Source organism: Chrysemys picta, chromosome 11 (genome assembly GCF_011386835.1).
Source record: "Chrysemys picta bellii isolate R12L10 chromosome 11, ASM1138683v2, whole genome shotgun sequence".
Classification (NCBI taxonomy): domain Eukaryota; kingdom Metazoa; phylum Chordata; order Testudines; family Emydidae; genus Chrysemys; species Chrysemys picta.
In genome coordinates this window covers 44,072,589-44,098,632 of record NC_088801.1, presented here as the reverse complement: position 1 = coordinate 44,098,632, position 26,044 = coordinate 44,072,589, and the positions used below count along the sequence as shown (strand labels likewise).

The 26,044-nt window shown below is 39.9% G+C and overlaps 1 protein-coding gene across 2 annotated transcripts in view; it reads left to right on the top strand.

Moving 5' to 3' along the window:
• The window catches only part of TTN (titin), a 307,719-nt gene that overhangs the window by 259,349 nt on the left and 22,326 nt on the right, over positions 1-26,044 (top strand). For both annotated transcript variants that reach the window (XM_065560805.1, XM_065560804.1), the window contains 13 exons: positions 44-17,149; positions 17,500-17,796; positions 17,910-18,497; positions 18,585-18,887; positions 19,017-19,313; positions 20,386-20,673; positions 20,788-21,087; positions 21,188-21,490; positions 21,599-21,904; positions 22,017-23,783; positions 23,893-24,189; positions 25,299-25,586; positions 25,685-25,984. In XM_065560805.1, coding sequence (XP_065416877.1) covers positions 44-17,149; positions 17,500-17,796; positions 17,910-18,497; positions 18,585-18,887; positions 19,017-19,313; positions 20,386-20,673; positions 20,788-21,087; positions 21,188-21,490; positions 21,599-21,904; positions 22,017-23,783; positions 23,893-24,189; positions 25,299-25,586; positions 25,685-25,984 — 22,440 coding nt within the window. The remainder of the gene's footprint in view (positions 1-43; positions 17,150-17,499; positions 17,797-17,909; positions 18,498-18,584; positions 18,888-19,016; positions 19,314-20,385; positions 20,674-20,787; positions 21,088-21,187; positions 21,491-21,598; positions 21,905-22,016; positions 23,784-23,892; positions 24,190-25,298; positions 25,587-25,684; positions 25,985-26,044) is intronic.

Sequence of the window (26,044 nt, the reverse complement as noted above, 5' to 3'; positions counted from 1 at the left end):
TCTAATATAATGTGGGGATTTTGTCTTTTTTTCACTACTGCAGATCCACCAGGTCCACCTTCAAACCCACGAGTGATTGATACTACAAAGACCAGTGCTTCTTTAACATGGGGCAAGCCTCATTATGATGGTGGACTTGACATCATTGGCTACATAGTAGAGCATCAAAAGGAAGGGGAAGAAGAATGGGTAAAAGACACAACAGGAACTGCTTTAAGAATCACTGAATTTGTTGTTGCTAATCTCCAGCCAGGAGCCAAATACAATTTTAGAATCACTGCCATCAATGCTGTGGGTGCTGGTGAACCAGCACAGATTCCAAGTGTTGAAATCAAAGATCGGGAAATGATTCCTGATTTTGAATTAGATGCTGAGCTGAGAAGAACACTTGTTGTTAGAGCTGGGCTGAGTATTCGGATATTTGTGCCAATTAAAGGCCGCCCAACTCCTGAAGTTACATGGACGAAAGATGATATCCCACTTAAAGCACGTGCCAACATTGAAAATACAGACTCTTTTACTCTTCTAATTATGACAGAGTGTAATAGATACGATGCTGGAAAATATATAATGACCCTTGAAAATGCTGCTGGTAAGAAAACTGGCTTCGTAAATGTAAAAGTCTTGGATACACCAGGACCACCAATAAATCTTAAGCCTAGGGAAATAACTAAAGACAGCATCATCCTGCACTGGGATATGCCTCTATTAGATGGTGGCTCGCGTATAACAAATTATATTGTTGAAAAACGTGAGGCAACACGAAAGGCATATTCAACAATCACCACCAACTGCCAGAAATGTTCCCTTAGGATTCCTAATTTGGTTGAAGGATGTGAATATTACTTCAGAGTGCTGGCTGAAAATGAGTTTGGTATTGGTGAACCAGCTGAAACTACAGAACCTGTAAGAGCCTCTGAAGCACCATCACCACCTGAGAGCCTCAATATTATGGATATAACAAAGAGCACAGTTAGCCTTGCTTGGCCAAAGCCAGAACATGATGGTGGCAGCAAGATCACTGGTTATATAATTGAAGCACAGAAAAAAGGTTCCACTCAATGGACACACATCACAACTGTGAAAACATTAGACTGTGTAGTGAAGAATCTAACTGAAAATGAGGAATATACTTTCCAGGTTATGGCAGTTAATAGTGCTGGAAGAAGTGATCCAAGAGAGAGCAGACCAGTTGTTGTTAAAGAGCAGATGATGCTTCCAGAATTTGACCTCCGTGGAATCTACCAGAAATCGGTCATTGCCAGAGCTGGTGACAACATCAAAATTGAGATCCCTGTGCTTGGTCGTCCAAGACCAACTGTGATATGGAAAAAAGAAGACCAGCTGCTTAAACAGACACACAGGGTAAACTTTGAAAACACTGCAACCGCGACCATACTAACCATCAATGAATGCACAAGAAATGATAGTGGCCGATATCCTCTATCAGCTAAAAATATTGTTGGAGAAGTTAGCAATGTGATTACTGTCCTGGTTCATGATATTCCTGGCCCTCCTACGGGACCCATCAAATTTGATGAAGTTTCATCTGACTTTGTAATTTTCTCATGGGAACCTCCTCAGAATGATGGAGGGGTACCAATAAGTAATTATGTTGTAGAAATGCGTCAGACTGACAGTACCACATGGACTGAGTTAGCAACCACTGTTATACGTACCATGTTTAAAGCTACTCATCTTACTACTGGAGTTGAGTATCAGTTCCGTGTTAAAGCTCAAAACAGATATGGAACAGGTCCAGCCATTTCTTCAGAATCTGTATTTGCCAACTATCCATTTAAGGTTCCTGGGCCTCCAGGTACTCCTCAGGTGATTGCAGTCACAAAAGAGTCAATGACCATTAGCTGGAATGAGCCTGTTACTGATGGTGGAAGTCCAATTTTGGGATATCATGTTGAAAGAAAAGAACGAAATAGCATTCTTTGGCAGACTGTAAGTAAAGCATTGGTGGTAGGCAATCTCTTTAAATCAAGTGGACTTACTGATGGCATTGCATATGAATTCCGTGTTATAGCAGAAAATATTGCTGGCAAAAGTAAACCAAGCAAACCATCTGATCCAGTGTTTGCTCTGGACCCTATAGATCCTCCTGGTAAACCAATACCTCTCAACATTACAAGACATGCAGTAACACTTAAGTGGACTAAACCAGAATATAATGGAGGTTTTAAGATAACTGGTTACACTGTTGAAAAGAGAGACCTTCCTAATGGTCGTTGGCTAAAAGCTAACTTTAGCAATATACTAGAGACAGATTTCACTGTAAGTGGTCTGACAGAAGATGCTGCTTATGAATTCCGTGTGATTGCCAGAAATGCTGCTGGTGCAGTTAGCCAGCCATCTGAGCCATCAGATGCAATAACATGCAGAGATGACATTGAAGCACCAAGGATAATGGTGGATGCCAAATACAAGGACACTTTAGTACTGAAAGCAGGTGAAGTTTTCAGACTTGAGGCTGATGTTGCAGGTCGACCTCCACCAACCCTGACATGGACAAAAGATGAAAAAGAGCTAGAAGACACAGGAAAATTAGAAATAAAAAAGGCAGATTTCTCTACTGTTGTGATCAACAAAGATTCTGCCAGAAGAGATGGCGGTGCATATACGCTTACTGCTTCTAATCCTGGTGGCTTTGCAAAGCATATATTCAATGTTAAAGTTCTTGATAGACCTGGTCCACCCGAAGGGCCTTTGGCTGTGTCTGAGGTTACAAGTGAAAAATGCATACTGTCATGGTTACCACCGCTGGATGACGGAGGAGCAAAGATTGACCACTATGTAGTTGAAAAACGAGAAACTAGCAGACTAGCATGGACAAACGTGGCCTCAGAAGTTCCAGTAACTAAACAGAAGGTCACTAACCTATTAAAAGGCAATGAATATGTGTTCCGTGTTATGGCTGTTAACAAATATGGGGTTGGCGAAGTCCTGGAATCAGAGCCTATTCTTGCAGTAAATCCATATGTGCCACCTGATCCGCCCAAAACACCGGAAGTTACAGCAATTACAAAAGATTCTATGATTGTCTGTTGGGGACGTCCTGATTCTGATGGTGGAAGCCCAATAACCAATTACATTGTAGAACGCCGTGATAGAGCTGGACTACGCTGGGTGAAATGTAACAAACGGGTTGTTACGGACTTACGTTATAAAGTATCTGGACTGACAGAAGGTCATGAGTATGAATACAGAATAATGGCTGAAAATGCTGCTGGAATTAGTGAACCAAGTCCAACCAGTCAATTTTATAAAGCCTGTGATACTGTGTTTAAGCCTGGTCCACCAGGTAATCCTCGTGTCTTGGACACTAGCAAGTCCTCAATTACAATAGCTTGGAATAAACCAATTTATGATGGTGGCTCAGAAATCACAGGTTATATGGTTGAGATAGCACTACCTGAAGAAGATGAATGGAAAATTGTAACTCCATCAGCAGGACTGAAGGCTACTTCTTTTACCATCACAGATCTCAAGGAAAACCAGGAGTATAAGATCCGAATATATGCCATGAACTCTGAAGGCATTGGAGAACCTGCCCTTGTTCCTGGATCACCAAAGGCTGAAGAAAGAATGCTACCTCCAGAGATTGAACTGGATGCAGAACTACGTAAAGTTGTCAATATCAGAGCCTGCTGTACTTTAAGACTCTTTGTCCCAATCAAAGGAAGACCAGCACCTGAAGTGAAATGGACAAGAGAACATGGAGAGTCTTTAGATAAAGCTACTATTGAATCAACAAGCTCTTATACTCTACTTACTGTTGGAAATGTAAATAGATTTGACAGTGGCAAGTATATATTGACAATAGAAAATAGTTCAGGCAGTAAATCAGCATTTGTAAATGTCAGGGTTCTTGATACACCTGGAGCACCACAAGATTTGAAAATAAAAGAAGTCACAAAATCATCTGTTACACTCACATGGGAGCCTCCTCTCATAGATGGAGGTTCAAAAATAAAAAATTATATTGTTGAAAAGCGTGAGTCAACAAGAAAAGCTTATTCAACTGTTATTGCCAACTGCCACAAGACCAGCTGGAAAGTAGACAACCTGCAGGAAGGTTGCAATTATTATTTCAGAGTCCTAGCTGAAAATGAGTATGGAATAGGCCTTCCAGTTGAAACTCCAGAATCGGTGAAAGTGTCAGAAAGACCACTGCCCCCAGGAAAGATAACTTTGTTGGATGTGACAAGAAATAGTGTATCCTTGTCATGGGAAAAACCTGAACATGATGGAGGTAGCAGAATTCTGGGTTATATTGTAGAAATGCAAAGCAAAGGCAGTGAAAAGTGGGCAACTTGTGCTACGGTAAAAGTTACTGAAGCTACTATAACTGGACTGATACAAGGGGAGGAATATTCCTTCCGTGTTTCAGCTCAGAATGAAAAAGGTATCAGCGATCCTCGACAACTGGGCATACCTGTTGTTGCAAAAGATCTTGTGATTCCACCAGCTTTCAAATTGTTGTTCACCACTTTCAGTGTCCTAGCAGGAGAGGACTTAAAGGTTGATGTCCCATTTGTTGGTCGACCCAAACCAGCTGTATTATGGCATAAAGACCATGTGCCACTGAAACAGACTACTAGAGTAAATGCAGAAAGTTCAGAAAACAGCACATTGCTAACAATAAAAGAAGCCTGCAAAGATGATGTTGGACCATATTTAGTCAAACTTACAAATTCTGCAGGTGAAGCTACTGAAACTCTTAATATTGTTGTCCTTGATAAACCAGGGCCTCCAACTGGGCCAGTAAAGATAGATGAAGTAACAGCAGATAGTATCACTATTTCCTGGGAACCACCAAAATATGATGGTGGCAGCTCTATCAACAATTATATTGTAGAAAAACGGGACACTTCTACTACTGTCTGGCACATTGTGTCAGCTACTGTTGCCAGAACAACAATAAAAGCATGTAGATTAAAGACTGGAAGTGAGTATCAGTTCAGAATTGCAGCTGAGAACAGATATGGAAAGAGTACATATCTCACATCAGAGTCTGTTGTAGCCCAATATCCATTCAAAGTTCCTGGTCCACCTGGAACACCTTTTGTATCAGCTCGCTCAAAAGATAGCATGGTGGTACAGTGGCATGAACCAGTTAATGATGGAGGTAGCAAGATCATTGGGTACCATTTGGAACGCAAAGAAAGAAATAGCATCCTCTGGGTTAAACTAAACAAAACATCTATTCCTGACACTAAATTTAAGACAACTGGCCTTGAAGAGGGACTTGAATATGAGTTCAGAGTTTATGCAGAAAATATAGTGGGTATTGGAAAGGCAAGTAAAGTATCTGAATGTTATACAGCACATGACCCATGTGATCCTCCAGGTCGTCCAGAACCTATAATTGTCACAAGGAACTCAGTAACCCTTCAGTGGAAGAAACCTGAATACGATGGTGGAAGCAAAATCACAGGCTACGTTGTTGAAAAGAAGGAGTTACCAGATGGTCGCTGGATGAAAGCAAGCTTTACAAATGTCATTGAGACTCAGTTTGCAGTAACTGGCCTAGTGGAAAATCAGAGGTATGAGTTCCGTGTCATAGCAAGAAATGCTGCAGGTGTTTTCAGTGAACCATCTGAAAGCTCAGGGGCAATCACAGTCAAAGATGAAGTAGAGCCACCTCGTATAAGTATGGATCCAAAATATAAAGAAACAATTATAGTAAATGCTGGTGAGTCATTCAAGATTGATGCTGATGTTTATGGCAAACCATTACCTACCATTCACTGGCTAAAAGGTGATCACGAATTAGCAAACACAGCTCATTTGGAAATAAAAAGCACAAATTTTGCAACAAGCCTCAGTGTAAAAGAAGCCATTCGTGTTGATAGTGGTCATTATGTACTTCTGGCAAAGAATGTTGCAGGTGAAAAAACAGCTTCTGTGCATGTCAAAGTTCTTGATAGACCTGGGCCACCTGAAGGGCCTGTTGATATAACAGGAGTTACTGCTGAAAAATGTGTGTTGGCTTGGAAACCCCCACTACAGGATGGTGGTAGTAATATTTCACACTACATTGTAGAAAGAAGAGAAACTAGCCGCTTAGTTTGGACTGTAGTGGACTCCAATGTGCAAACCCTTAGTTGCAAAGTTACAAAACTTTTGGAAGGAAATGAATATGTCTTCCGTATCATGGCTGTAAACAAATATGGTGTTGGTGAACCTCTTGAATCTGAACCAGTAATTGCAAAGAACCCATTTGTTGTGCCACTTCCACCAAATGCCCCAGAAGTCTCAGCCATTACCAAAGATTCAATGATTGTTGTATGGGAAAGACCAGCCTCAGATGGCGGTAGTGAAATTCTGGGCTATGTTCTTGAAAAACGAGATAAAGAAGGCATTCGCTGGACAAGATGCAACAAGCGTTTGGTTAGTGAACTGAGATACAGGGTGACTGGACTTATAGAAAACCATGACTATGAGTACAGAGTCTCAGCTGAAAATGCTGCTGGTCTTAGTGAACCAAGCCTACCTTCCACTTACTATAAGGCTTGTGATCCTATTTACAAGCCAGGTCCACCTAATAATCCCAAAGCAATAGATGTGACAAGATCTTCAGTTTTCCTTTCATGGGGCAAACCAATCTATGATGGTGGCAGTGAAATCCAGGGATACATTGTTGAAAAATGTGACGTAAGTGTTGGTGACTGGACAATTTGTACCCCACCAACTGGAATCAAGAAAACAAATATGGAAGTAGAAAATGTATTAGAAAAACATGAATATAAATTCCGTATATGTGCTGTTAATAAAGCTGGAGTTGGAGAGCATGCTGATGTTCCTGGTACTGTTATTGTTGAAGAAAAATTGGAAGCTCCGGACCTTGATCTTGACCTAGACTTAAGGAAAATTGTAAATGTAAGGGCAGGTGGTTCCTTAAGATTATTTGTTCCTATTAGAGGGCGTCCAACCCCTGAAGTAAAATGGGGTAAAATGGATGGTGAGATCAGAGAGGCAGCTATTATTGACATTACTAGCAGCTTCACTTCCCTTGTTCTTGACAATGTTAACAGATTTGATACTGGAAAATACACTCTTACTTTAGAAAACAGTAGTGGAATAAAGTCTGCCTTTGTTAGTGTAAGGGTACTGGACACCCCAAGTCCACCTGTTAACCTAAAAATTAAGGAGATCACCAAAGACTCTGTTTCACTTTCATGGGAACCTCCTTTACTGGATGGTGGAGCTAAAATAAAAAATTATATTGTTGAAAAGCGTGAAGCAACAAGAAAGGCCTATGCAGCTGTTGCAACAAATTGCCACAAGACCTCATGGAAAGTAGACCAACTTCAGGAGGGCAGCAATTACTACTTCAGAGTCACTGCTGAGAATGAATTTGGAATTGGCCTTCCTGCAGAAACCATTGACCCAATTAAGGTTTCTGAAGTTCCTCAACCTCCAGGGAAAATAACAGTGGATGATGTCACAAGAAATAGTGTATCGCTAAGCTGGTCAAAGCCGGAACATGATGGTGGTAGCAAAATCTTACAATATATTGTTGAGATGCAAGTTAAGGGCAGTGACAAATGGTCAGAATGTGCATGTGTAAAAGCACTTGAAGCACTGATTACTAACCTAACTCAAGGAGAAGAATATCTATTTAGAGTAATAGCTGTAAATGAAAAAGGCAAGAGTGATCCACGATCTCTGGCAGTTCCAGTGGTCGCCAAAGACCTTGTTATTGAACCAGATGTAAGACCTGCATTCCACAGTTACAGTATCCAGGTGGGACAAGATCTAAAAGTAGAAATACCAATTTCTGGTCGACCTAAGCCGACTGTTACTTGGACAAAAGATGGCCAACCGTTAAAGCAGACAACAAGAGTTAATGTTAATGATTTGCCTAATCTCACTGTACTGAATATTAAAGAAACACACAAAGAGGACAGTGGCATGTATGGAATCACAGTTGCTAATGTTATTGGACAAAAGTCTGCATGTGTTGAAATTATAACACTAGACAAGCCTGATCCTCCAAGAGGGCCTGTAAAGTTTGATGATATTAGTGCTGAAAGCATTACAGTATCATGGAATCCTCCATTGTATACAGGTGGCTGCCAAATCACCAACTACATTGTTCATAAGAGAGATACAACAACCACTGTATGGGAAACTGTTTCAGCTGCTGTTGCAAGAACTACCCTAAAGGTGACTAAACTGAAAACTGGCTCAGAATATCAGTTTAGAATATTTGCTGAAAACAGATATGGACAGAGTTTTGCCTTGGAATCTGAACCAGTTGTAGCTCAGTACCCCTATAAAGAACCAGGTCCTCCTGGCACACCATTTGTGACAACAGTAACAAAAGACTCTATGGTTGTACAGTGGCATGAACCAATTAATGATGGTGGAAGTAAAGTTTTGGGTTACCATCTTGAGAGAAAGGAAAGAAACAGCATTTTATGGACAAAAATAAACAAGACCATTATTCAAGACACGCATTATAAAACAACTAACCTTGAAGAAAGCATTGAATATGAATTTAGGGTTTCTGCAGAAAATATTGTTGGTGTAGGAAAAGCAAGCAAAGTTTCAGAGTGCTATGTAGCCCGAGACCCCTGTGATCCTCCAGGATGTCCAGAAGCTATAATTGTTAAAAGAAGCTCAATTACTCTACAGTGGACCAAACCAGAATATGATGGAGGTAGCAAGATTACTGGTTATATTGTAGAAAAACGTGACTTGCCTGATGGTCGCTGGATGAAAGCTAGCTTCACCAATATCATTGAAACTCAGTTCACCGTAACAGGGCTTACTGAAGATCAAAGATATGAATTTAGAGTCATAGCAAAGAATGCTGCAGGTGCAATAAGCAAACCCTCTGATAGTACAGGACCAATAACAGCGAAGGATGAAGTTGAGCTTCCAAGAATCTCAATGGATCCAAAATACAAAGATACAATTGTTGTAAATGCTGGAGAAATGTTCAAACTTGAGGCTGATGTCCATGGAAAGCCACTACCTACCATTAAGTGGTTCAAAGGAGATAAGGAACTTGAAGAAACTGCTAGATGTGAGATAAAGAACACTGATTTCAAGGCATTAGTTATTGTAAAAGACGCCATTAGAGTTGATGGTGGACAGTACATTTTACAAGCCTCTAACATTGCAGGAACAAAGTCAGTACCTGTAAATGTAAAAGTATTGGACAGACCAGGTCCACCAGAAGGCCCAATTCAGGTTACTGGAATTACTTCTGAAAAATGTTCATTGTCATGGAATCCACCACTACATGACGGTGGTAGTGACATTTCTCACTACATTGTTGAGAAGAGAGAAACTAGCCGCCTTGCTTGGACTATTGTTGCTTCAGATGTTGTAGCCACAATGCTGAAAGTAACAAAACTTTTGGAAGGTAATGAGTATATTTTCCGTATAATGGCAGTTAACAAATATGGTGTTGGTGAGCCTCTGGAGTCTGTTCCAGTACTTATGAAAAATCCATTTGTGGTTCCTGGTCCACCAAAGGCACTGGAAATTACCAACATCACAAAGGATTCCATGACTGTCTGCTGGAGCAGGCCAGATAGTGATGGAGGCAGCGAAATTATTGGTTACATTGTAGAAAAGAGAGACAGAGCTGGCATCAGATGGACAAAATGTAATAAACGCAGAATTACAGATTTACGATTAAGAGTCACTGGACTAACAGAAGATCATGAGTATGAATTCAGAGTATCTGCTGAAAATGCTGCTGGAATTGGTGAACCAAGCCAAGCTTCTCCTTATTTTAAAGCTTGTGACCCTGTGTTTAAACCTGGTCCACCCACTAATGCTCATGTTGTAGATACCACCAAAAATTCAATTACACTTGCTTGGGGTAAACCTATTTATGATGGTGGTAGTGAAATCCAAGGATACATTGTGGAGCTCTGTAAAGCAGAGGAAGAAGAATGGACAGTAGCTACACCACAGACTGGGCTGCGTGTCACTCGATTTGAGATTAGAAAACTTATTGAACATCAGGAATATAAAGTACGAGTGTGTGCCCTCAATAAAGTTGGTGTAGGAGAGGCTGCATCAGTTCCTGGAACTGTTAAACCAGAAGACAAGCTTGAAACTCCTGAACTCGATATTGATTCAGAACTAAGGAAAGGAATATTGGTTAGAGCTGGTGGATCTGCTAGGATTCACATACCATTCAGAGGACGACCAACACCTGAAATCACATGGTCTCGGGAAGAAGGTGAATTTACAGATAAGGTTCAAATTGAAAAAGGCATAAACTACACACAACTATCCATCGATAACTGTGATAGAAATGATACTGGCAAGTACATTCTTAAGTTAGAGAACAGCAGTGGCTCTAAGTCTGCATTTGTTACAGTAAAAGTCCTTGACACACCAGGACCACCACAAAATTTAGTAGTAAAAGATGTTAAGAAAAATTATGCAGTACTATCCTGGGAACTACCCGCTAATGATGGTGGTGCAAAAATAAAGAATTATGTGATTGACAAACGTGAGTCAACCAGAAAGGCATATGCAAATGTGAGTGCTAAATGTGGCAAAACAAGCTTTAAAGTTGAAAACCTTACAGAAGGAGCAACTTATTATTTCAGAGTTATGGCTGAAAATGAATTTGGAATTGGTATTCCAGCTGAAACTATAGATGCTGTGAAAGCCTCAGAGCCACCTTTGCCACCTGGGAAAGTCAGTCTCACTGATGTGACTCACACAAGTGCATCACTTACGTGGGAGAAACCTGAACATGATGGAGGTAGCAGAATTTTGGGGTACATAGTTGAAATGCAGCCTAAAGGAATAGAAAAATGGAGTATTGTCACTGAGACCAAAGTGTGCAGTGCAGTTGTATCCGGTTTGAGTTCAAATCAAGAATATCAGTTCCGTGTGATAGCCTACAATGAAAAAGGCAAAAGTGATCCCAGAGCACTTGCAATTCCTGTGATAGCTAAAGATTTGACAATTGAGCCAAGTTTCAAGCTGATGTTTAATACTTACAGTGTCCAGGCTGGAGAAGATCTTAAGATAGAAGTACCATTTATTGGCCGACCCACCCCTAAGATTACTTGGACAAAAGATGAGCAGCCACTTAGACAGACAACCAGGTTAAATGTTCATGACACACCAACATCCACTATCTTACATATTAAAGAAAGCAATAAGGATGACTTTGGCAAATATACAGTAACAGCATCAAACACAGCAGGCACAGCTACAGAGCACCTGAGCATAATTGTACTTGAAAAGCCAGGCCCTCCACAAGGACCTGTCCGCTTTGATGAGGTTAGCGCAAACTTTGTTGTCTTATCATGGGATGCACCACATTATACTGGAGGCTGCCAGATAACCAACTACATAGTGGAGAAACGTGACACAACCACCACCACCTGGCAGATGGTATCAGCAACAGTTGCAAGAACAACAATCAAAGTGGCAAATCTTAAAACAAATTCTGAATACCAGTTTAGAATTTGTGCTGAAAACAGATATGGAAAGAGCCCTCCACTGGATTCTAAAGCAGTTGTTGTGCAATACCCATATAAAGAACCTGGGGCACCTGGAACGCCATTTGTTACATCAGCTTCCAAGGACCATATGATTGTACAGTGGAATGAACCAGTTAATGATGGAGGAAGCAAGGTTCTTGGCTACCATCTTGAGCGTAAAGATAAAAACAGCATTCTTTGGACAAAGTTGAACAAGGCCCTTATTCCAGACACCAAATATAAAACAGATGGCCTTGAAGAAGGTCTTGAATATGAGTTCAGAGTTTCTGCTGAAAACATTGTTGGCATTGGTAAAGTTAGCAAAGTATCTGAACTGTATGTTGCTCGTGATCCATGTGATCCACCTGGCCGCCCAGATCCCATTGTTATTACAAGAAATTATGTCACAATAAACTGGAAAAAACCCGAGTATGATGGCGGTAGCAAAATAACTGGATATATTGTAGAAAAGAAAGAACTACCTGAAGGTCGTTGGATGAAAGCCAGCTTTACAAATGTACTAGAAACAGAATTTACAGTAACTGGTCTTGCTGAGAACCAAATATATGAATTTAGAGTAATTGCAAGAAATGCAGCTGGTAGCTTGAGCGAACCATCTGAAAGCACAGGGCCAATTACTGCTAGAGATGAAATTGAAGCACCAAGAGCTTCATTGGATCCAAAATACAAAGATGTCATTGTTGTTCATGCTGGAGAAACCTTTGTTCTTGAGGCTGACATCCATGGTAAACCTATTCCTGACATTACATGGTCAAAAGATGGAAAAGAGCTTGAAGAAACAACGGCAAGAATGGAAATTAAATCTACACTTCAGAGAACAGCTCTCACTGTCAAAGACTGTGTAAGAATTGATGGAGGTCACTACTCACTTAAACTCAGCAATGTAGGGGGTACAAAATCTATACCAATCACAGTAAAAGTGCTTGACAGGCCAGGACCTCCAGAGGGTCCTTTGAAGATTACAGGTGTCACTGCAGAAAAATGTTACTTGGCATGGGCCCCGCCTTTACATGATGGTGGTTCTAGTATCTCACATTACATCATTGAGAAGAGAGAGACAAGCAGACTTTCCTGGACAGTAGTGGCATCTGATGTGCAAGCTCTTAACCACAAAGTAACCAAACTCCTTCCAGGCAATGAATATATTTTCCGTGTAATGGCTGTGAACAAATTTGGAATCGGAGAACCACTGGAATCTGAGCCTGTTGTGGCTTGTAATCCATACAAACCTCCAGGTCCTCCTTCAGTGCCAGAAGTTTCAGCAATCACAAAAGATTCTATGATTGTAACGTGGGGTCGTCCAGTAGACAATGGTGGAGCTGAAATTGAAGGTTACATACTTGAAAAGCGAGACAAAGATGGTATTCGATGGACCAAGTGCCATAAGAAAAGGCTAACAGACTTGCGATTCAGAGTAACTGGACTTACAGACGGGCATTTCTATGAATTCAGAGTTTCTGCTGAAAATGCAGCTGGTGTAGGTGAGTCTAGCGAGCCATCCATTTTCTATCGTGCATGTGATGCACTGTATCCACCAGGACCACCAAGTAATCCAAAGGTGACAGACACTTCCAGATCATCAGTGTCCCTTGCATGGAACAAGCCTATTTATGATGGTGGCGCTCCCATTAAGGGATATGTTGTGGAAGTAAAAGAAGCTACTGCTGATGAATGGATTACTTGCACACAGCCAACAGGACTACAAGGAAAACAGTTCACTGTAACAAAACTTAAAGAAAACAATGAATACAATTTCCGCATCTGTGCCATTAACTCTGAAGGAGTCGGGGAACCTGCAACTATACCTGGTACAGTCATTGCAGCTGACAAAATAGAACCTCCTGAAATTGAACTAGATGCAGACCTCAGAAAAGTAGTCACTGTACGTGCGAGTGGTACATTACGTCTGTTTGTTACCATCAAAGGAAGACCAGAACCTGAAGTCAAATGGGAAAAAGCAGAAGGCACCATTAGCGACCGAGCTCAGATTGAGGTTACCAGTTCATATACAATGCTCGTCATTGATAATGTAAACAGATTTGACAGTGGTAGATACAACTTGACTTTAGAAAATAATAGTGGCAAAAAATCAGCTTTTGTTAATGTCAGAGTGCTTGATTCCCCCAGTGCACCAGTTAACTTGACAATCAGAGAAGTTAAGAGAGATTCAGTAGCATTAGCTTGGGAACCACCACTTATTGATGGTGGAGCTAAAATTACGAACTACATCATTGAAAAGCGAGAATCTACTAGAAAGGCATATGCCACTGTTACAAATAACTGCACTAAAAATACCTTCAAAATTGATCAACTACAGGAAGGATGCATTTACTACTTCCGTGTCTTGGCAGCAAATGAATATGGGGTTGGTTTGCCAGCAGAAACAGCTGAACCAGTTAAGGTTTCTGAACCACCGTATCCACCTGGAAAAGTAACTCTTGTAGATGTGACTCGCAACACTGCTACGATTACATGGGAGAAACCAGAGAGTGATGGTGGCAGTAAAATTACTGGTTATATAGTGGAAATGCAAACTAAAGGAAGTGAAAAATGGAGCACTTGTACCCAAGTTAAGACATTAGAAGCAACAATAACAGGCTTAAGTAAGGGAGAGGAATACACTTTCAGAGTGATTGCTGTTAATGAAAAAGGGAAGAGTGATCCAAGACAACTTGGAGTTCCAGTAGTTGCAAAAGATATTGAAATCCAGCCTTCTGCTGAACTTCTTTTCAATACTTTCAGTGTTAAAGCTGGAGATGAACTTAAGATTGATGTGCCGATTAGAGGCAGGCCTCCACCAACAGCTAGCTGGAGGAAAGATGGACAGACCTTAAAAGAGACAACTAGGGTAAATGTTCAAACATCAAAGACTTCAACATTGCTGACCATCAAGGAAGCTTCAAAGGAAGATGTTGGAAATTATGAATTATGTATTTCCAACAGTGCTGGATCTACAACATTTTCTATCACTGTAATTGTTCTTGACAGACCAGGACCTCCATGTGATGTACATATTGACAGTGTTAGCGCAGATAATGTAACTTTATCTTGGAAAGCTCCAGGGTATGATGGTGGTTGCCATATTAGCAATTACATTGTGGAGAAGCGAGAAACTACCACAACTATATGGGATGTAGTGTCTGCAGCAGTTGCAAGAACATCGATTAAAGTAGCGCGTCTAACCACAGGATCTGAATATCACTTCCGTGTGTGTGCAGAAAACCGCTATGGGAGAAGCAGCTATGCTGAGTCTCCCTCTGTTGTTGCAGAGTATCCATTTAAGCCACCTGGTCCACCTGGAACTCCTCAAGTAGTACATGCAACTAAAACTTTCATGTCTGTAAGTTGGCAGGAACCAGTCAATGATGGAGGTAGCAAAGTAATTGGATATCATCTTGAAAGGAAAGAAAGAAGCAGCATTCTTTGGACAAAAGTAAACAAAAGCCTCATAAGCGATACACAAATGAAGGTCACTGGCCTTGAAGAAGGACTAATGTATGAATATCGTGTGTATGCTGAAAATATTGCAGGAATAGGCAAATGCAGTAAGTCATGTGAACCAACTGCTGCAAGAGACCCATGTGATCCTCCTGGTCAGCCAGAAGTTACTAATATTACAAGAACATGTGTCTCATTGTCATGGTCCAAACCAGAATATGATGGTGGAGCTAAGATTACAGGATACATTATTGAGCGCAGAGAGCTACCAGATGGCCGTTGGCTAAAGTGCAATTTCACTAACATACAAGAAACTTTCTTTGATGTGACTGGACTTACAGAAGATCAGCGATATGAATTCCATGTTATTGCAAAGAATGCTGCTGGACTCTTTAGTGAGCCATCTGAATCAACTGGACCTGTGACTGTAAAAGATGATGTTGATGCTCCAAGAATCATGATGGATGTCAAATTTAGGGATGTTGTTGTTGTTAAAGCTGGAGAGGTCCTTAAAATCAATGCTGATATCGCAGGAAGACCTTCACCTGTGATTTCATGGACAAAGGATGGCAAAGAGATTGAGGAAAAAGCAAGAGTTGAAATAGTCTCAACAGATCACACTACTGCGATAACTGTTAAGGATTGCATTCGACGGGATTCGGGTCAGTATGTATTAACACTGCAGAATGTTGCAGGAACAAGATCTTTGGCTGTTAACTGCAAAGTACTTGATAGACCCGGCCCACCTGCAGGCCCATTAGAAATAACTGGCCTTACTGCTGAAAAGTGTCACTTGTCATGGGGTCCACCCCAAGAAAATGGAGGTGCAGATATTGATTATTATATTGTAGAAAAACGTGAGACCAGTAGAATTGCATGGACACTTTGTGAAGGAGAGCTTAGAACAACATCCTGTAAAGTGACAAAACTACTTAGAGGAAACGAATACATCTTCAGAGTGATGGGAGTTAACAAATATGGTGTTGGTGAAGCTTTGGAGAGTTATGCAGTCAAGGCCCTAGATCCATTTACAGTTCCAAATCCACCTAAATCTTTAGAGATAACCAGTGTGACAAAGGATTCCATGACCCTGTGTTGGGCAAGGCCCGACAGTGATGGAGGAAATGAGATCGCTGGATACATAATTGAAAGACGTGAGAAAAATAGCCTACGATGGATCCGTGTAAACAAAAAACCAGTTTATGATCTAAGAGTTAAGTCATTAGGTCTTCGAGAAGGATGTGAATATGAATATCGGGTTTATGCAGAAAATGCTGCTGGTCTCAGTCTTCCAAGTGACACTTCACCATTGATTCGGGCAGAAGATCCAGTTTTCATACCATCTCCTCCATCTAAACCTAAGATTCTAGACTCAACAAGATCAAATATAACAATTGGATGGACAAAGCCATTATTTGATGGAGGTGCCCCAGTTACTGGATACACAGTTGAATACAAGAAAACTGATGAAACTGACTGGTCAATAGCTATTCAAAATTTAAGAGGCACAGAGTACACTGTAATTGGGCTAACATCAGGGTCTGAATATGTCTTCAGAGTAAGATCTATCAACAAAGTTGGTGCTAGTGATCCAAGTGATGTCTCAGAACCTCAGGTAGCAAAGGAAAGAGAAGAAGAACCTGCCTTTGATATTGATAGTGAAATGCGAAAGACTTTAATTGTAAAGGCTGGTGAATCTTTTACAATGACCGTACCTTTCAGGGGAAAACCAGTCCCAAATGTAATGTGGAATAAACCAGAGACAGATCTCCGTACACGAGCGTCTATTGATTCTTCAGATTATTGTACCTCACTTACCATTGAGAAAGCAACAAGAAATGATTCTGGAAAATATGCATTAACCTTACAAAATGTCCTGAGCACAGCTACCTTGACCTTAGTTGTCAAAGTTCTTGATTCCCCTGGACCTCCATCTAATATTGCTGTAAAAGATGTAACAAAAGAATCTGCAGTGTTATCGTGGGATGTTCCTGAGAATGATGGCGGTGCTCCTGTCAAGAACTACTACATTGAAAAACGAGAGGCTAGCAAGAAGGCGTGGGTCACTATAACCAACAATTGCCATCGTCTTTCCTACAAAGTTACCAGCCTTCAAGAAGGTGCTGTTTACTACTTCAGAGTCTCTGGAGAAAATGAATTTGGTATTGGAGTACCCACTGAGACCAAAGAAGGAGTTAAAATAACAGGTTTGTCTCAACAATAAAAATACTTAGAGCATAAATTATATATATATATATATATATGTGCTTAAAATATTTAACATAAAATAATTATTAGTTGTAATAATTATTATTACTTATACGTTGTTAATTTTTATACAGCACTAAAGATGTGCATAAGGGTTTTACAAATATAAGAGTAAATCATTAAGAATTTATACTTTAAATATTGCAGTTATCTAGGTATAAAAAATCTATTCATATAGATGCCAATTAAAATATATATTTTTCTCAATTCAAATCACATTCTTGCCAAAGTAAGAAGAAAATGTATGTTGTATTGATTATTCTGTTATGTTGAATCTTTTTTATCTTAGAAAAACCAAGCCCACCAGAAAAGCTTGGAGTAACTGGCGTCACTAAAGACAGCATTTCTCTGTCATGGTTAAAACCAGAACATGATGGTGGAAGCAGAATTGTGAGCTACCTCATTGAAGCTCTTGAGAAAGGACAGCAAAAATGGATTAAATGTGCAGTTGTAAAGACAACTCATCATGTTGTTCACGGTCTCAAAGAGAATGTTGACTATTTCTTCAGAGTGTGTGCAGAAAATCAAGCTGGTCTAAGTGATCCTAAAGAACTCCTGCTCCCTATTACAGTGAGAGAACAACTGGGTATGTCTGCTGACATTAAAAAACACATGATGAAATGTTTGCATACATTATAAAAACATATCCAATTTAAAAAACTCACATTTTTAATGTTTTGGAAACATTTTGTTTTTCAGAATCTCCTGATATTGATATGAAGGGCTTCCCACATAACACTGTGTACATTAGAGCGGGATCGAACCTAAAGGTTGAAATTCCAATTTCTGGAAAACCATTGCCAAAGATGACATTATCCAGAGATGGTGTTCCATTGAAAGCAACCCTGAGGTTTAATACAGAAACCACAGCAGAAAGTATCATCATTAACCTTAAAGAAAGTATGGCTGGTGATGCTGGTAGATATGACATCACTGCTGCCAACTCCAGTGGAACCACTAAATCATTCATTAACATTGTAGTGCTAGACAGACCAGGTCCTCCAGTTGGTCCTGTTGTTGTCAGTGATATCACTGAAGAGAGCGTAACTCTCAAATGGCAGCCACCGCATAATGATGGTGGAAGTCAAGTTACCAACTATATTGTACTGAAAAGAGAAACAAGTACTGCTGCTTGGTCTGAGGTGTCTGCAACAGTTGCTAGAAGCATTATTAAAGTCATGAAGCTAACAACAGGAGAAGAATACCAATTCCGTATCAAAGCTGAAAACCGCTTTGGAATCAGTGACCACATTGATTCACAATGTGTAACTGTTAAGCTCCCATACAGTAAGTCATCAGTTTCTCACATAACATTTTGTTCTTGCTTTTAATTTTTTTTAATGATATATTAACTGCTTCTTTTAATGTCTCTAGCAACACCTGGACCACCTTCCACGCCATGGGTCACCAATGTCACCCGAGAGAGCATCACTGTTGGGTGGCATGAACCAGTCACTAATGGAGGCAGTGCAGTTCTTGGATACCATTTGGAAATGAAAGATAGGAACAGTATTTTATGGCAGAAGGCTAACAAGACCCTTATTCGCACAACTCACTTCAAAGTCACCACCATCAGTGCTGGACTTATCTATGAATTCAGGGTTTATGCAGAAAATGCAGCTGGCATTGGAAAAGCAAGCCATCCTTCTGATCCAGTTCTTGCAATTGATGCTTGTGGTGTGTACTTTATGGGGGGGGGGGGGGAAATCACCATTTTCACTGTAATGTTCTTTCCTATACAGTAAGCCAACAGACAATGCTAGTACTGCTATTAATTATAAATACTATTGTTTTTTCTTACTGTAGAACCCCCAAGAAATGTTCGTGTCACAGATATTTCCAAGACGTCTGTCAGTCTTTCTTGGACAAAACCATCCTACGATGGCGGTAGCAAGATCACTGGTTATATTGTCGAGAAACGTGATCTTCCAAATGGCAGATGGACAAAGGGCAGTTTCACCAATGTCATTGAGACTCAGTTTACTGTATCTGGACTAACGCAAAATTCTCAGTATGAATTCCGTGTCTGTTCTAAGAATGCTGTTGGGTCCATTAGCAATCCATCAGATGTTTTAGGTCCTATCACGTGTGTTGATACATATGGTAAGAGTTTTGCAATTACATAATATTTTGTGATTCTTCAGGGCTCAAAGTCAGAATTGTTTCATATAACCAGTGCTTGAATCCTAGTCTTTAGAAAACAATTGTAAGAAGCTGAGTTTAAAAACTGGAGGGCTAGCATAATGCTCTAAGCACTGGGTTTGCATTATCTAGCCTCACTGGACAAAGATACAATCTGAACAGAGCTGATTGAGCCCTTCATCTTCCCAATGTAGATAACTTGAGTTCCATACAGTTGACTGTGTTTGGGCCACTTGGACAAGACCTGAGAAATTGAGATTGTTTTTGCTGTGTGTGGACATTAAAGATCTTGTGACACTTCTCATAGGAGCAGAGGTTTGCCCCAGTGTCCTTGGCTAAAATGTCCTTTCCCCCAAATGTTGTGCAGTGTGCGTTGCACCATTTGTCCTCCTAGATGCAGTCCTTCCCCAGAGACGTGGATGCTTTTTAGTAGTGATGTAATTAATGTATTATTTAATTTCCGAAGAGTTTGAGAACTTTTGGACTGAAATGTGACATATAGCTATGACCTATCTTTTTTTTCCCTCTCTGCATATCTAAAACACCTATGACCATAGTATCTAGGCACTGCCAAGTATTGCATAGTGCAGGGATAGGCAACCTATGCCAAAGGCAGCACACGAGCTGATTTTCAGTGACACTCACACTGCCCGGGTCCTGGCCACAGGTCCGGGGGGGCTCTGCATTTTAATTTAATTTTAAATGAAGCTTCTTAAACATTTTAAAAACCTTATTTACTTTACATACAACAGTAGTTTAGTTATATATTATAGACTTATAGAAAGAGACCTTCTAAAAATGTTAAAATATAGCACTGGCACGCGAAACCTTACATTAGAGTGAATAAATGAAGACTTGGCACACCACTTCTGAAAGGTTGCTGACCCCTGGCATAGTGTATATTATACAATGCCTTATATTAATTACCTCTATTATTATTGCTTAATAAAAATATTGGTATGGTTTTGAATCTTCTGAGTGGTTTGAAATCTTTATACCATTTTTATTTTTATTTTTTTGTTCCTCTTTTAAGGTGCACCTGAAATTGATGTACAACCAGAATACACAGATGTGGTGAAATACAAAGCAGGTACTGCAGTTAAGCTGAAACTTGGCATCTCAGGAAAGCCTATACCTACAATTGAATGGTTCCAAAATGGCAAAGAGATACAAACCAGTGCACAAGTGTCTATTGAAAACACAACAGACTTTGCATCTATACTCATCAAAGATGCAACTCGTTTTAACAGCGGAAACTATGAATTAAAATTAAAGAATGCCATGGGTTCAGCATCAGCTCACATTAGAGTGCAAATACTTGGTATGTATTGAATTAGAATAATAGCATTATTGTATTAAACTAATATATATATATATATATATATAATGTATATGTATGTATGTATGTATGTCTCATTTCTTCTGTCCTCAACAGACAAGCCAGGACCTCCAGGTGGGCCTATACAGTTCAAGACAGTCACTGCTGAAAAGATTACCATAATGTGGGAACCTCCAGTAGATGATGGTGGTGCAACTGTAACACACTACATTGTTGAAAAACGTGAGACAAGTCGGGTAGTATGGTCTTTAATTTCTGAAAAACTAGAGGAATGTGTCATCACTACCACAAAACTCATCAAAGGAAATGAGTATGTGTTCCGTGTCCGAGGTGTGAACAAGTTTGGAGTTGGTGATCCACTGGAATCTGAACCAGTTATAGCTAAAAATGCATTTGGTGAGAAACGTATATTAACTAATACAACTGAATAGTACTGAATGTTTTAGTTTTAAGTGGTACTGAACTACTGTAATTTTTTCTTTCTTTTTTTTTCCAGTTACACCTGGACCACCTAGTGTACCAGAGGTCACTATGATAACCAAGCATTCAATGACAGTTGTCTGGAACAGGCCAACTGTAGATGGAGGTAGTGAAATAAGTGGATATTACCTTGAGAAACGTGACAAGAAGAGTCTAAGTTGGTTCAAGGTTGTTAAAGAAACTATCCGTGACACCAGACAGAAAGTAACAGGACTAACTGAAAACAGTGAATATCATTTCCGAGTTTGTGCTGTCAATGCAGCTGGACAAGGTCCATTCTCTGAAGCGTCTGACTTCTACAAAGCTGCAGATCCTATTGGTAAGAAATAATTTACACACACACATCTCATTGTTTAAGGGCCAAGTTATAATGGGCAGACTTTCATGGGATTGTCTGGGAATAACTGAGGACAAATATCTTTTACAGACAAACCAGGGCCACCAGTTAAGCTAAAGATTGTGGATACTACTAAGACATCTGTCACCCTTGGCTGGACTAAGCCTGCCTATGATGGAGGAAGTGCAATTACCAGCTATGTAGTGGAAAAGAGAGAAGGAGAACAAGAAGAATGGTCTGTAGTCAGTGCTAGAGGAGAAGTGAGAACAACTGAGTATGTTGTATCCCATCTTCAACCTGCAGTCAATTATTATTTCCGTGTATCTGCTATAAATTGTGCTGGGCAAGGAGAGCCTATTGAAATGACAGAATATGTACAAGCTAAAGATATACTTGGTATGTACCTTTAATTGATTTAATTATCATTTTGTAGGGTTTTGGTATTTCAAATAATTTTATATTTTGTTTTCCAAATTATTCGTATTTTTACTATTATTTATTTCTGCAGAGGAGCCAGAGATTGACCTGGATGTTGCTCTCAGAACCTCCATTGTAGCTAAAGCAGGTGAAGATGTACAGATAATGATTCCATTCAAAGGGAGACCTCCTCCAACTGTCATGTGGAGAAAGGGTGAAAAGAATCTTGGAATTGATGAAAGATACAACATTCAGAACACAGAATCATCCACATTACTTATTATTCCTCAAGTTACTCGGAATGACACGGGAAAATACGTTCTCACAATCGAGAATGGAATTGGTGAACCAAAATCTTCATTTGTGAATGTTAAAGTACTTGATACACCATCAGCCTGCCAGAAACTGCAGCTTAAACATGTTTCTCGTGGCACTGTTACACTTATATGGGAGCCACCACTCATTAATGGTGGTTCTGAAATAACAAATTATGTCATTGAAAAAAGAGATGCCACCAAAAGAGCCTGGTCTACTATTACAACGAAGTGTTCTCATACAACATTTAAGGTAACTAACCTGTCAGAGAAGACTGCATTTTTCTTCCGAGTTCTTGCAGAAAATGAAAATGGATTGGGAGAACCTTGTGAGACTTCAGAACCAGTGAAGCCCGCGGAAGTACCTGGACCTGTAAAGGATCTGGCCATGAAAGATTCTACAAAGACTTCTGTTACCTTACAGTGGAGCAAACCTGACTTCGATGGTGGTAGCATTATATCAGACTATGTTATTGAAAAGAAAATGATTGAAGAAAAAGAATGGTCACATGCAGGCATAAGTAAGACATGTGAATTTGAAGTTGAAAAACTTAAGGAGCTTTCTGTCATGGAATTCAGAGTATCTGCTAAAAACGAAAAAGGATTGAGCGATGCTGTTACTGTTGGACCCATTACAGTAAAAGACTTTGTAATAACACCTGAAGTTGACCTTTCTGATATCTTTGGAGGACAAATTACTGTAAGAATTGGCCATAATATGCACATTGAATTGCCATATAAAGGTAAACCTAGACCAACTATGAGCTGGCTCAAGGACAACATCCCTCTTAAAGAAAGTGAACAAGTTCGCTTCAAGAAAACTGAAAACAAAATAAGTTTAAGCATCAAGAATGTGAAAAAAGAGAATGGTGGCAAATACACCTTAATTCTTGATAATTCAGTTTGCAGAAAGTCATTTACAATCACAGTCATAACTCTTGGTCCTCCATCAAAACCAAAAGGACCCATAAGACTAGATGAAATCAAAGCAGACAGTGTTGTTATGTCATGGGATGCTCCTGAAGACAACGGAGGAGGAGAAATCACCTGCTACAGCATTGAGAAGAGAGAAACTTCACAAACCAATTGGAAAATGGTGTGTTCTAGTGTTGCTAGGACAACTTTCAAAGTTCCTAACCTAGTTAAAGACACCGAATATCAGTTTAGAGTTCGTGCTGAAAACAGATATGGCGTAAGCCCACCACTTGTCTCAGCAGATGTTGTAGCAAAACACCAGTTCAGACCACCAGGCCCACCAGGCAAACCTATTGTGTACAATGTAACGGCTGATGGAATGACAATATCTTGGGATGCTCCAGTTTATGATGGAGGTTCAGAAATTACTGGATACCATGTTGAAAAGAAAGAAAGAAACAGCATTTTATGGCAGAAAGTTAATGTTTCACAAATATCTGGTAAAGAATACAGAATTACTGGATTGATTGAGGGCCTGGATTACCAATTCCGTGCATATGCTGAAAATTCTGCTGGTGTAAGTCCAGTTAGCGAGCCAAGCAAATTTACCTTGGCTGTGTCTCCAGTAGGTGAGTAAACAAGCACTTCACTAAGAAAATGTATATATTGTAATATATTGTTAGCCATCATGCAGATTTATAATAAAAATAATCCTGTATGTAATTATTGCCCTTTCAGATCCACCTGGCACTCCTGATTATATTGATATCACCAGGGAAACTGTCACCCTTAAATGGACTGCACCATTGCATGATGGAGGCAGTAAGATTGTGGCCTACAGCATCGAGAAACGGCAAGGAAGTGATGACCGCTGGCTCAGATGCAATTTTACTGATATCAGTGAATGCCAATATACAGTTACAGGACTTAGCCCAGGTGACCGATATGAGTTCAGAGTGATTGCAAGAAATGCTGTCGGAACAGTCAGCCCACCATCACAATCTTCAGGCTATATCATGACCAGAGATGAATGTGGTAAGCATTATTTATTACTAATTTAGTATGTTACACTTGCATTTTTATATGGTAGGTTCTAAATCCAGCTAAGCTCCTGTCTGGCACCTTTTAGCTTATATTGGGTATATGAGCTGCTGACTGGAGAGGGAGTGTATACCACTCCTTCCAGGAGCAGCAGGCTTTCCCCACCTCTCCCTCCCACTCCACCCAAAGGTAGAGCAGAGTTAGATGCAAGACCAGCATCCAGCAGGGATCCATAGGATTTAACCAGTTGCTACATTTGGGGCCACAGCGGAGTTTTTCCTTCAGCATATCATGAGTTTTTTGCCTTCCTCTGCTACTGAATGCATCTTGGAATTCACAGTGGGGTCCTGCTCTGTCTTTGCTACTGTGTTAACATTTAGTTATGGTTTCGCTACTTTTCTTTGTTGCACCTTTGGCAGTAGTCTATTGCAGAGACATTGTGTCGTTTTAGCCATTGCTCCAAAACATTTTGACACATTTGAGTATGGGAATAGGCCAGGGCTTGAGTTTTAGGATTTAGATCACATCACAAGGTGAGCTTGAGCAACATGAGAGGTTTGGCTGGGTCACTGTGGATAGGGGCTTGCAGTTCCCCTTCCCTTTTGAGTAAGGCAGGAGCTTCTAACAACTGTGGTGCCTTGAAGGTGTTCACAATAATTAAGCCTGACTACAGGAACTAAAGAGTACAGATAACTTTGAAATTGAGCCAAAGGCCTTAATTTGTGATTCTGTGGTTTACAAGTGGCAACTGCAAAGATATGCCTGTCTTAGGTTTGGTAATGGTTTTGTTGCTATGCAGAATTTAGAAATGCAAATTGCTAAAATAGCTCAGCACGTTGCACCAACACATTTCAATTAATATTTTAACCAATAGTTTAATATGATGGAGCGTGGACTAACATAGAAAAAATAATTCTAAGGATATAAAATTTCAGATAGGACAGCTTACAATATAATATTGATCCCTACATTTTAAAAATTCTGAATTTTCTAGTCAGAAGAGAAAGTCTTATATATGCCTTTATTACTTGTTTGTTTATTAGCAATGAATAGCTTGATAAATATGATGGAATGTGTATACTTTATTTTATCTTTCTTCTTAGTTCCTCCAACAATTGAATTCGGTGCTGAGCACTTTGAAGGCCTTACTGTTAAGGCTGGAGAGAGCATTAGACTTAAAGTTCTTATCAAAGGCCGTCCAGTACCTCAAGTGACTTGGTTTAAGGATGGAAAGGAGATTGAAAAGAAGATGAATATTGAAATAACGAATGTTATTGGATCTAGCACTATCTTTGTTAGAGATGCCACTCGGGACCATCGTGGTATATACACGGTAGAAGCCAAGAATGCATCAGGCACCAAAGAAGAAGACATTACAGTCAGAGTACAAGGTACTTTGTTCATATTTTTAGTAAGCTATTCTCAAATAGTATTTACATTTTAAGTGGCAGCACAAGTAAATTATAACTCTGATGCTTTATTATCACAGATACTCCAGGAAAAGTTGGTGGACCAATACGATTCACAAACGTTAATGGAGAGAAGATGACATTATGGTGGCAGCCTCCAGATAATGATGGCTGTGCTGCCATTACCCACTATGTGATTGAAAAACGTGAAACCAGTAGGATTGCCTGGGCATTAGTTGAAGATAACTGTGAAGCCTGCAGTTACACTGCACTTAAATTAATAAAGGGCAATGAATACCAGTTCCGTGTCTCTGCAGTTAACAAATTTGGTGTTGGCAGGCCACTAGAATCTGATCCAATTATAGCACAAATACCATACAGTAAGTTTCCTTTATGTCTTGAACAAATAACTACACAGTTACCAACTTTTGTTGCATGTT